Genomic DNA, 13,545 nt, shown 5'->3' on the forward strand with positions numbered 1-13,545 from the left:
AGACCGTTGGCAAGGTTCTAGGACCTCGGGTCATGGATATGGAAAGTGCTTTCCGTAGCCTCAAGTAGAGGGTACTCAGTTACTTTTATTTAACAGCATAAAAAGTGAAAATGCACAAAACATTAGTTATTCATGAAAATGACATGAAACTGTTAAATCAACTGTCCTGAGACACTTTTTTAAAGAAAATCTTTGAAGCTATGTTTACTTTCACAAAATCAACTTTTGGCCTCCTCTCAGTCTGAAACATCTTTTAAGAGCATAAAAAGTGAAAATGCAATAAGATGCAGAATACACCTGACTTACCCAGTCTTTTTAAAGTTTATTATGCTCCAAATTACTTAAATGGGTCTCCTGTAATAAAGCAATATCTGCTCTCTTTTTTTAAGGTAGTTCAGTATTTTCATCTTTTTGATTGGGTCATTGGCACCTTTGATGTTCCAACTCCGAACTCTTAATTCTAAAGATCTTGGCATTATCCATTATGAATATATAGTTGGGGGGGAAAGTAATTGGCTGAGCTGTTTTTAATTCCATATCGATCAGTTTTTCGTGAATGGGCCGCGTTTTGGGCCAAGTTTTATGCGGCTATTGCCAGTTCCTAGTTTCTTTTACAATAAGTAGTACAGACTAAAATATTGCATACTTGCTTTCAATTTGTCCTCTCATTATATTCATGGCATTATAGGGAGAAAAAGAAATCAAAAACAAAAAAATAAAGAGGGAGGGGTATAATTAGAGGAGTTAATAGTCTACTTATCCAGAATTTTGTTGGTTTACATATGGCTTGAAGTTAATTTTGAGAGCGACGTCTTTCCACATTCATAAAGTCTCGGCTTTTCTTCTCCACAATTGATGCGGAGAACAGAGAGATAAAGAAGCGAGTAGTCCATGTTCATATCCCGAAGTTTCCTTTTAATGTGTTAAACTCAGTGTGAGTATAAGACAAGGAAATTATTTCCAGTTAACAATGAAGACCAGAAAATTATCTTGCACATGACTTTACACTAATTATCGAAATGGATACATGGCTACAATGGAAAAGGAACTGAGCGAATATATTTGCTCCAAAACAAAGCTGTGTATTTTGGTAGTAGTGTAAAACACTCACACACTCATGTCAAAGGGAACATGTACAAAGTAGAGTTTGTTCATATTTAAACATATACATACAACAAACCAAACCTTAAAGGAGACATTATTCCACTGTGGGCTGTGCCTAATATAGGCTGATACAGTAAAATACATTAACTACACTTTCCCTTCATAATGGCGTATGACTCCGGGGGAATAAGTCCGTTTTGAACTGACTCAGAATGTTTGGGGAGGAGGAAGGGCCATACTCCAATTAAAAATAAATAATGTTGACAACTGGAAATATCACTGTGCAGATACATTTCTGCTGTTTTAGGCACCATGGGACAGACTATGAACTCCTTCAAAGCTTTTTGTTGATGAAGTCCAAACAAAAACTTTTGTGAGTGACAACATAACATGAATGCAGTGGGATTTTGAAAAAAAAAACAATGCTTTGTGAACACATACAGTATAATTCCAGAGAACCTGTGAGTGTGAATTTAAAAAAAGTGCAACACCGCCGTCTTGTGTTTGCATGCTAACACTGTCATATGCAAATTAACTTTATCATAGTTGGGAGACCATTATTGCCTATTTGTGGGAAGCAAAGAGTGAATGAAATAGGGTATATGATTAAAGATATTTTTCTTTCATATTCACTATTTTACGCACACTAATGCTTGAAAATCATTGTAGTGCACCCATCTTTGGCCACTACCTAATTTCAGTGGCAATGGCCTTTTGGTAATGGATGGTTCAACCCTCTCTGACTGTGGAAATCACTGGAAACCAGTGTAGTTAGTCACTGCTTTTGAGTGCCTGCAAGTGAGAGACAACGTACACACAGATTTCTTTCCTTTCATAACACAGATAAGCAAGTGTCCTTAATGTGACACTATCAAGACCTCCCTACCCCCCAACAAACAAGCCCCCACCTCGAAGACAAAAAACTAAATAAAAATCACATTATAGCTGGAGGTGAAGGGTTCAGGAGGCCATGGTGTGGAGGTAAAAAGGAGAAGTAGTGAAGAGAGAAAGAGGAAGGCCGAGTGGAGTCCTATGCTCGTTAGCCAGCTAGACTAGTCTAGCTCGTTAGCATTGCCATGACAGCCATCAGCTGGTCAAGTAACTGTGTAGTTCTCTGGAGTTGATGTTCAGGACCACACCGGAATGGCTGCCTGGCAACAAGAGGGAAGAAGAAACAGAACAGAGACACGTTAATTAAAACACGGTAACAGAGAACATCAACAACTGGTGAGATATACATTAAAGTTATATATACGAGCAATCCTGACAAATAAAAGGTGGAGGGAAATTTTTACAGTAACAGTAAAATGTTGCCACCACATTCACGCATCGGTATTATTTGCTTTTTTTCTTGGCAAATTGCTGCCACTAACTATCAATTCATGGACTAGTTTGACACCGTCAGCAGGAGCTGAATTATTAATTAAAATAAAACTATGGTTACTGCAGTGCTCATGGTGGGCAACACTTTTCCTCTACTGTGAATTAAGATGTGAAGTGTGACACAGTAAATGGTTTGTCATTCATTTGCTCATGCGAACAAATGTGCGTTCTTGATAGCATACTTGAAGTATGGAATAATCCCTTCATTACTTTATCACAGTGGTGGGTCGTCGCTCCGATTACATCGCTACGATTACAATTTTTAAATCGCGATTAATCGCATGATTCTTTTGCGATTAATCACATTGTTATGTGCAAAATTCAATAATGAATTCAAAAGTAGTGTATTGTGCACTTTTATTTTAAAGTACTGCTATATGAATAAAAGTGCAATAACATTTGATTTGCAAACACTTTAAACAAATAAAGTTAAAATACAGTTATAATGATTCTGATAATAGATATTCAGCCGGTGTTTTTTTGTTTGTTAAATTCTCAGTAGCGATAACTAAGTGATATGCTTATTATACATAATCCAAACAAAAACATTTTAAAAACTCTAAAAAAATAATTTAAATGAATCATTTCTTTTTTTGCTTTTTTGGTCAGACACATATGCAACCCTAACCCTGATTACCGTAATATGTGTGGTATTTGTTATAAATGTACGTTGGTACATGGAGGGACTTAGGACCCAGGGGAATGTAGGTGAAGGAAACAGGAAGAGACGCCACACAAACAGCTGTTCGCCACTCGCTGCCGGCCAGTTGGCCGGCCGGTTCTGGTGTTAAAAATGTCCGCTTAATAATAAAAAAATAAACCGCGTTAATGCGCAATAAAATAATTGTCGGCGTTAATTAATTAATGCGTTAACTCGATAATAACGCATTAACTTGCCCAGCACTATTCTTGATTAATAAGCTCATCTATAATGTGATTAATTATTTTATTTTCAAAAAATTAAGTTTTATATGAATTACAATCCAATTAAATTATTTAGGAGCTGTTAATGGTTCATAAGATAATTTATCAAGTGCAAGTTAATAATTAAGAAATTATGTAGATATACATTTATCAATGCATTTATAGATATGATTTATATATGCATTAATGGTTAGGGGGTGTGTTAATAGTTGTTTTATTAATGTGTATTAATACTGCAAGTCATGATTAATTCAGGTAGTTACTATTCGTTAGTCAAGTCGTTATTTTTTGTGACCTGATCTAAAGTGAGGATTATTAAATGCTTTGTAAGGCATTTAGAAAAGACATTGAAAGGCCAGCCGTGCTCCAAAACTTAATTATCTTCTCAACAGAAAAGGCAAATAGACACAACACAAAGTGATCAAGAACATATCAATATTTATTGCAAAATACCACAAATAAAATCTTTATAAAAATAATATAATAAAATAATACAACTAAATGCTATCTTTCAAACATTTAATTTTTCCATTTCTACAACTTCAGAATAGATGTGGAAAATGTCCTAGTTCATTGGTCAGCTCTTCTAATCTTTTTTATTCAGCCATGTTTACACTTGACAGAAATTTGGTTTCATATCAGATTTCCGAGGTTTATTTTCCTTTTACATAAACAGTAGTTTTATATCCAGCCATGTTCTCCTGAAGGACAATCTGTTTGTTTTTTTACATGAATGAATGGCTGAGAGGTATGTTTTTACATTGTTTGCATCTTGCAATAAATATTGATATGTTCAGGATTATTTTTGTGTTATGTGTGAGTTTTGAGGCACTGCTGGCCCTTTGTAAATCCTTTCTAAGACATAAATAGTCCTCACTTTAGATCAAGGCACACAAAATAATTCATTAATGACTAGTGAGACTCTTATGAACTACATTAATTAATACACGTTAATAAAACATCTATTAACATACCCCTTAACCATTAGTGCATATCTAAATCATTATATGTTTAAATGCATGTATAAATGTACATCTAAATAATGTCTTAGTTATCAACTTGCTTTAAAAATCATCTTTAACAAATCCTAAATAATTGGTTTGTAATTGATATAAAACTTAATTTAGCAGCAGCGAGCCAACGGCAGGGATCTACCGGCTTGTGCTATTACCACGCAAGGTTTGGGCCGAAGACTACAAGGTGCCGTTCTCCATGCAGTTTCCGCAGGACGGGAAATGCCAGGGCCGGTGCTCAGTAGCTGCCATGAGCATCAGTCGGGGAGGCAGGCTGCTGTTCATCCAGGACAACGTTTCCGGGTGGCGGTTTCTCTGCGACACGGGGGCGCAGAGGAGCGTTATGCCTGCATCGAGGGTGGACATATTGACAAACGGGCAGGGCCTCCCCCTAGAAGCCGCAAATGGTACCCCCATACGCACTTTTGGGACACGGTGCCTGGAGCTGTGTTTTGTGGGGCAGCGTTTCAGCTGGGACTTTTTTACTGCCAAAATTGCCATTCCCCTGCTTGGCGCGGATTTCCTATGCGCTTATGGACTATTAGTGGACGTCAAGGGCCGCCGCCTGATAAATGCTGTGACTTTTTGTTGTTACCCATGTACATTAAGTGGAGCTGGCTCTATCAGGTTGACTAGCATGCTTGCAGCGGCTGATGAGTTTCTGCGGCTGCTGGCCGAGTTCCCAGACCTCACGCAGCCCACCTTCTCTTCCTCCACGGTCAAACATGGGGTGGAGCATCACATCTCTACCACCGGCCCACCGGTGCATGCCCGGGCCCGGCTCCTAGATCCGGAAAAGCTCACCATCGCCAAGACCGAGTTTGAAAACATGGAGCGACCTGGCATCATTTTCCACTCCAACAGTCCGTGGGCTTCACCCCTGCACATTGCACCGAAGCCTGGGGGCGGGTGGCGCCCGTGTGGTGATTACCGCCGGCTAAACGAGGCAACAATCCCGGACCACTATCCGGTTCCACATATTCAAGACTTTTCTGCCCACTTGCCGGATATCGTGGTGTTTTCGAAAGTGAAGTACCATCAAGTGCCCGTTCACCCGCCGGACATTCCCAAGATGGCACTGATCACTCCATTCGGCCTGTTTGAGTTCTTGAGGATGTCGTTTGGCATAAAAAATGCAGCACAGACGTTCCAGCGTCTAATGGACACGGTGCTGAGGGACCTGCCTTTCCTGTTCGTCTACCTGGATGACATCCTAGTGGCCAGTTCGTCAAGAGCGGAGCATATGTCTCACCTCCGGACTCTGAGCGACTCAGCCAGCACGGGTTGATCATCAACTCGGCTAAGTGCCAGTTTGGATTGGCCACCATTGACTTCCTGGGATACCGCATCACGAAGGACGGGGCAGTTCCTCTTATGTCAAAGGTGGAGGCAGTGACTAACTTTACACGCCCACTCACAGTGAGGGCCCTGCAGGATTTTTTAGGCATCGTGAATTTGGCAAGGCCATCAAACAGGCTGTTGACTCGACCGAAGAGAGGGAACTTGCGTTTGTGGATGCTAAAACGGCTCTGGCAAATGCAACAATGCTGGCACACCCGTCACCTAAAGCTCCGATTGCCATCACCACAGACGCTTCGGACTACGCGGTGGGTGCGGTGCACGAGCAGTGGGTGAAAGGGGCGTGGCAACCGCTCGCTCTCTTCAGTCGACAGTTGCGGCCTAATGAGCGGAAGTATAGCACTTTCGATCGGGAGCTCCTCGGCCTCTTTCTGGCCATTCGGCATTTCCGGTTACTGCTCGAGGCTCGGCAGTTCACCGCGTTTGTGAATCACAGGCCACTGACATTTGCCATGGGGAAGAGCGCCAAACCATAGTCCGCACACCAGCAGTGCCAGCTCTCCTTCATCTCTCCTTCATCTCGGCATTTACCACGGATCTACGGCATGTAGCGGGCAAGGAAAACCTGGTCGCAGACTGTCTCTCCAGGGCCGTCACCGGGGCTGTCCAGTTAGGATTGGAGTATGACAAGATGGCTGGGGATCAAGTTACAGACCCGGGCGTTCAGGAATTGAGGACGGCAGTTACGGGACTGCGGTTGGAGGAGGTCCCGTTTGGCAAAACTGGCACTATGCTCCTGTGTGACGTCTCCACAGGCCAGCCACGGCCGGTTGTTCCCGACGAATGGAGACAACAGGTCTTCGACGCGATTCATGGTCTGTCACACCCTGGCAAGAGGGTGTCTCAGAAGTTGGTGGCAGCGAAGTTCGTCTGGCACGGGCTGAAAAAGGATGTACGAAAATGGGCCGAGACTTGTGTGGTGTGCCAGCGCTCCAAGGTCCACTGTCACATAAAGACCCCTTCAGCACAGTTCTCGGTTCAAGAAAGGAGGTTCGATCACGTGAATGTGGACTTAGTAGGACCTTTGCCCCCATCCCGGGGTTTCATGCATCTCCTCACAATGGTAGACCGAACCACTCGCTGGCCAGAAGCTGTCTCGTTGTCGTCAACAACGGCAGATGAGGTGGCTCGGGCTTTTATTCAGACTTGGGTCGCCAGGTTCAGAGCCCCAGCTGACGTTTCCTCGGACTGAGGCCCACAGTTTACGTCAGAGCTCTGGAATGCAGTTGCAGGAAGCCTAGGGGTGAAGCTCCATCGCACTACTGCCAACCACCCGCAGGCTAATGGTTTATGCGAGCGGTTCCACTGTTCTATGAAAGCTGCTCTCCGAGCCAGCCTCAATCACAGCGGTTGGGTGGACAGGCTTCCGTGGGTCATGTTGGGGCTTAGGACAGCCCCCAAGGACGACCTACAAGCTTCATCTGCCAAATTGGTTTATGGACAGCCGCTGCGGGTCCCAGGGGAGTTCATCCCCAAAGTCACAGACCATTGGTCTGCGACCCAGCAGCGGGAAACGCTCCTGGAAAAAGCCAGACTGTTCAAACCGGTGCCCACGTCGCAGCACGGCCTCCCACAGTCGTACGTCCCGTCCAGCCTCAAGTCAGCGGAGTATGTGTTCGTTCACCAGGACGGCCACCGTGGACCCTTTCAACCCCCCTACGTCGGGCCGTTTCGGTTCTGGAGACCAGAGACAAAACCTGCAAGGTCGACATGGGCGGCAGGCTGGAATACGTGTCGGTTGACCGCGTTAAGCCAGCACATCTGGACCTGGACCAACCGGTAAGGTTGGCCAAACCCCCACAGCGGGGGCGGCCTCATGCCCTCCCACCACACCGCGAGAAGACCCAGAGGTTTCACTCGGCAGTGGTCCTGCCTCCTGCTCCAGAGACACGGAGTCAGGCTGGTCGGTTGATTCGGGCCCCGATACATTAAGTGTTTTTTGGACTAATCTCTAGTTTGAGAAAAGGGGCGTAACCCTGATCACAAGGGGGGTTAAAGGGTAGCAGGAAGTGAATGTGTGTGATGTGTTTTGTGGATGGAAATAAACGGCCACAAGGTGCAGCCAAAAGGGATACTTGCCTACTCGTTATTTCCACGCTCCTACAACATTATAGATTAGCTCATTAAACAAGAATAAAACATTAAAAGATGTGTTTATTAATTACATGCATAATTATACATTAATTACATTAGCATCGTTAATTAGTATTGTAACGGACTGAGTTGTGTTGTAAGTGTTATCGATGGGTTGGTTGTTGCATTTACTGAGGTCAGTGAAGGCCTCATTCCCTGTGAGGCTGTGGAACCTGTCAATCACCCTAGCTGCCTATGGGGGTGGGTGGCACACATGAACATGCCTGGGATTGGCAGAGAGAGTGAGGGGGGATGTTGTTGTTTGTGCTGCTAGCCTGTTGAGAGTTACCAGAAGCAGATGGTTAAGCTTGTTAGAGAACGGTTAACGGTATTGACTGTTTTTGGCATAGGCTACGGCCCACAGTAGCCTGTGTACTGTCCACTAATAAAACACCACAAATAAGATAACATCTAGTAGCTTTCCTTACCAAGGGTCGCTACAGTATTAATACACATTCGTGTTTTAGTGCAGGAACAATGCTATATTAATAGTGAATTAAGTGTTTACTCATACTTAACTAGTGCTTCATAGCTAAGCCAATTATTATAAAGTGTTACCCAACTTTATAATAACAATAACAATAATATATTTCACTATTTTGTCATATAAACAATTAAATACATTGTTAATTCTTCCTGGGGATATTAATATCCCCACGAGGAGATTGGTGAATCTGTTAAGTTTCAACTACATCCTGTGTTACCTAGAGTCTGCGAGTCCAGGTCATCGTCGATGAACTCCTCACCCTGGATGATATGCTGGGTGTCCTCGCTGTGATTGATAGGGCTGGTCATCTCCTGCTCCTTCTCGTTGTGCATCTGAGCGTAGACGTTGCGGCTACCTGGGAGCTTCCTGAAAAACAGTGGGGGAAAGGCATATTCAGTCCGAAGCCAAGGACTGTGGGATTTGTTTTTTTTTTGTAAGACAGGGTCATGTTTCACACTTCATGTTTGAATTTATGTAACTTTTGTGTTTTGGACACCATGAGGTGCTGCTTTTTGATTCAAAAGATGTTCCACAGAGGAAGAGCACAGCTCTGTTATGCCGTGTTCACACCAAATTAATCGCGTCATTTGCGCCGGTCTCGCCGGGGACTATTTGTGTTCATTCACGTGAATCGCGCTGGACGCGCCAGAGAGGGGGCGTGGCTTATCGCCCTGGAAGCCGTTCAACTGTCCGCCATCAACCATGGAAAAAATAACCTGTATTTGTGGGTCATTGACAAATAAGGCTTCTAAAAAGGTCATTTTTAAAATGCATATTTTTGTGTCTGGAACAATGTGACTAAGTTGTGAACCAAGTCTAAGTTGTGAACCAACTTTTCATAGTGTTTTAAATAGTTTTTAAAGAATTTTTTAACTTCACAGGCTAAAAAATGTCAGGTCGCACAACCACATATTTATAAAAAAAATATATATTTTCCTAATATTTCTTCAAACTGAAATTTTTGACAAGTATCCCTTAGAGTGTCTACTGTGTCTAACACATCGTATTTTGTGGTTGTGTTTTATATATATATACAATAATTTATCATAATTGCGTTCTCTTGGCCAGGTATTTCGTATATTTAACATTTGATTTTACATTTAAACATAATAATACAAATATACAAATGAATACATTCAATACAATAGTACTTCACATCACATTAAGCAAAAAACAAATCACTTTAACCTATTATTTATTGCTTTAAATTAATATTTTACCTGGTCGCACCACCATGGCATTTATCAGTTGTGCCACCTGACAATATTAGTAATCACAGGAAATATGCAGAAAATTTGCATTTTTATTTCAAATACAACATTTTTTTAGTCAACAGTCTCTTTTTAAGTAAAAGCAGTAAATATTTCATAGTAATCATGTTTAGCACATAACTGGAATAGGAAAAATTCCCAGTTGCTTCCGCCTGGGGTGTTGCAGCTTCTACCTCATTGTAGCAACCTTTTGGACACACTCGATACATGACTTGTTGTCTGCTCCCTGTGTCGTGCTGATTTTGCTTTACTTGACAGTGGCATCCTTAATTAATAGTTAAAAAGTATTCATTAATATCATGAAAATAGTTTGAAAGTGTATAATAACCTTAACTTAACACTGTTCAACTTTTGAAAAACAAATTGTATATAATGTTAGAGCTTTAAATATAACATCATATAGTGATATTCCTTGCAGTTGCACCACCTGATTTACTGGTTGCCCCACCTGACATTTGCAACTTATTTCAAATTAAACAGGCATCTACTAGGACACTAGCATTAGCTTTTGTTCTTACCAACAACTTCATACATGTACATTTTAAATAGAATAAAGACATTTATGATAAAATAACATTTTTCTAGTTTTACATTGGTTGTACCACCCTGACATGGAAAGTGAACCACTCTACCTATAAGTTGAAAGTAGCTATTTTTATCAATATTCAAAAGAGATATAAAAACATTTTCACTCGGCTATAAAGGTCAGTTGAGGTCCTCTTGATGATGCAATATCCTGTTTACTGTTTTGCACTTTAATTTCATAATAAAAGTCCCATCTTTACAGCTGTGCCACCCTGCCATTTCAGAACATTCTAATTGATGGACAAAAGTTTTTAAATTATCGCAACAGCTTAAAACTATTGGTATTTGTAGAAATGTGGTTCATTTGAATCGTTTCAACAATAAAAGCATGCCATCGTATTTTATTTTGAATATTTGGTTTACTACAGATGTATGAACCCAAAATAAACAGATTTGGCTGTGATTTAACGGCAATAAACTGACATAAAGGGACTCCGAAATAAATACGTATTGATGCGGATTTGTAAAAAGTCTGAATTCATGTTTAGTTAGTTCTATTTCATCCTTATTGACCGCCAAAGGCAGTGCTTAACACAGGATATCTTCCGTCTTGCGCATGCGCAGGTCGAATATTTATATCAACAAAGTCACCTGTGACCTCGGATGACCCCCGTCGTCTATAAGTTCCAGTGTTATCCTGAGTTCAGTCCTTTTTCATCTTCTCGCTACGCAGGTTAGCTACCATGGTAGCATAAACAAAGCTGTGTCTACGATCAAGACATATTAGAGCTTGTCGCTGTAGCCTTGTGACCACCGGTCGGAGTTGCGGATCTCTCGCCCTCCAAAGGCTGCGACAAGCTGTCCCTCTTCGGAGGGAGCGGTGTGTTTCGCCGTTTGGACCATCGAGCCCCGGACTGGTGGATGCCCCTATCATCGGACATCACCAGTCTGATAAGGGCCACCTAAGTCGTGAAGACAGCAATCGGTGAGATCGATTAACATTGTTTTCTATAACCGTTGTTTGTTTTCCACGGTTGGCAGAGCCCTTCTGCTCTAGCTAATCGAGTGGCGCACAAACAAGAAAATAGAATATACAGTCGGCCCACCCTTCACAGTGAGCAGAGTGTCCTAGCTCAGGCTAACTTGATGAGATGCTAGTTCGACTAGATCTACATTAGCATTATGTCCATCGACTTTGTAGCATTACAACTATCACAGTTAGCAGAGTGTCCTCGCTCAAGCTAACTCGGTGAATGCTAGTTATACTAAATCAACATTGATGTTGTGGACGCAGCTGGCGGTGTCCTCACTCAGGCTAACCTGGTGGGACACTAACTAGACTAAGTTAATACTGGGATTGTGTCCATTGATTTTGTAGCATTACGGCACAGTTATCACAGCTATCACAGTTAGCTGAGTGTCTTCGCTCAGGCTAACTGGTGGGACACCACTATTTACAGCGACGGTCCTAGTGAAGAGTGTCCTCGCTCCCCTCTCACTATAAGGACTGTTTTTTTGGCCTGTTTCCACAGTGGCAGAGTGCTCTCGCTCAAGCTAACTGGTGGGACACCAATATCCGCAGCGACTGTCCTAGTGAAGAGAGTGTCCGAAAAGATCACTCTCCTCTGACTGCCCCCTGCCTGTTCTCAACATTCAGCAGAGCGCTCCCGCTCAGACTGATTTGGAATTCCGCATCAACTAGTGGGACAAGGGTTCCTCCAGAATCGCGGCTATGTTAAACTCTCCCGGCTGTAGGACCTGTATAGCTCCTCTTCAGTCTGAGGACTGCCCTGACCTCTTGCCTCGAGCATCTGAGGGAGGGCCTCTCGGAGAACCCAGGCAGGACCTGCGGCATCACGCCTTCAGCAGTAAGGTCTGCTAGGCTGGCCGAAGTGGAACACCTGATGCGTGAGGTCAGATTGAAGTGTCTCAGCAATTATTGTATTGATTGCTATGACATTTTGTATCATGTTTCTTACAAGATGACTTGTAGTAACTTCGATGACCCACTGAAGAGCCATCAGAATATATCGAATATTTTGGTTTATGACCAAATTTTGTATTTTGTGTTGATTGGCAGATGTATTTGCATGCTGACACACTAAACTAAAATTGTGAATATAGTTAACCATTATTTCACCATTGCTGCTCATTTAATGAGAGTAGTTTGTTTGCTCTTGTTGATAAAATCACTAGACTGGCAGAGGAGTGACATTGTTCCAGAAACCGAAGTAGTTCTGATATAGATATCTTCTCTCATCGCAAAGCAGTTAATTTCTGCAGCTATTTCAGATTTAGTCTTTAGATGTAAATGCTCATTAGTTTATGTCACATTTCAGTAATTTTGATCCCTCATAGTTTTAAACTACAACTAAAAAATGTTTAAGTCCATTTTTAGTCACAAAAAAGTCATTCAATTTTTGTCTACTTTCAGTCAAAATGCTTCCCCTCTTCTTTTCATTTTGTTTTAGTCCTGTGGTTTTCATCAGATTTGATTTACTGAAATATTCAATCTATTCAAGCCAAAATAATAGTTGTCATTTTTGTAGATCCTATTTTATTTTATCTGATAAAAACACTAAAATGATTAAGAACGCAGCATTAGGGATGGGCATTTCAAGCAAAAAAGTCACTGGGAACTTATCCATCATTCTCCATGCTGAGCACCAAAATACCACACACATGAGCAAAATGAATTTCAATGTCACTACAAGCTATGTATTTATCGTCCTGATGCACTGGAGTGAATTTGAGGGCATTTTGTGCTAGGTTCCTCTTGATGTTTGAAAATGAATCAAATTAAACAGTTTTCAAAACAAAGAATAAACTTGGACTTCAGACGGTCACTATTAGGTTGTGTTAAAAAAAAGGGGAGCATAACATTCATTCGGAATGATATATTATAGTTTCATCATTATCAATTTGAAGCTACTGTCTCTTCTTACTCTTGAGAACTGAGCACACTGATTTGCACGACAAGATGGAAACTGTCTAATTGCTGGGGTCATTAGAATATCAGGCCTGGAAATTGAATCATAGGCCAGAAAAAACACGGAAGAACCATTTATAGCAACAATGACTAACAAATATGATGGGATACAGTAAAAGACTGAACAAAACCTTTCTGCATTTTATGAACTGGTGCGGATGCCTGTGATAATGTTTTGGCATATCCTGCTGCTAATGGTTCGATAAATAGTGAAGGAGAGTGAACATTCTTGTCTGGTGCTTCAGTGGTGTGAAGTTTTGTCAAATTAGATTACCAATTATGATTGATGCCCTTGGTGTGTTGTAGAATATTTTGATTCATTGAGAAAATTATTCCAAAACCATTTGTTTATTACAA

The 13,545-nt window shown here is 41.7% G+C and overlaps 1 protein-coding gene across 5 annotated transcripts in view; it reads right to left on the minus strand.

Annotated features, from left to right (window-relative positions):
* Positions 1-894: 894 nt before the first annotated feature.
* sorcs2 (sortilin-related VPS10 domain containing receptor 2) overlaps positions 895-13,545 on the minus strand; it is a 294,082-nt gene continuing 281,431 nt past the window's right edge. For 4 of the 5 annotated variants that reach the window (XM_031874312.1, XM_031874311.1, XM_031874309.1 and 1 more), the window contains 2 exons: positions 8,621-8,769; positions 895-2,255 (listed from right to left, as the gene is read on the minus strand). In XM_031874312.1, the coding sequence (XP_031730172.1) occupies positions 2,191-2,255; positions 8,621-8,769 (214 nt within the window). In that variant the 3' untranslated portion in view covers positions 895-2,190. The remainder of the gene's footprint in view (positions 2,256-8,620; positions 8,770-13,545) is intronic. The other variant, XM_031874310.1, reaches the window with a different exon arrangement.

This window comes from Anarrhichthys ocellatus, unplaced genomic scaffold (assembly GCF_004355925.1).
Source record: "Anarrhichthys ocellatus isolate YVR2014 unplaced genomic scaffold, GSC_Weel_1.0 scaffold79, whole genome shotgun sequence".
NCBI lineage: Eukaryota > Metazoa > Chordata > Actinopteri > Perciformes > Anarhichadidae > Anarrhichthys > Anarrhichthys ocellatus.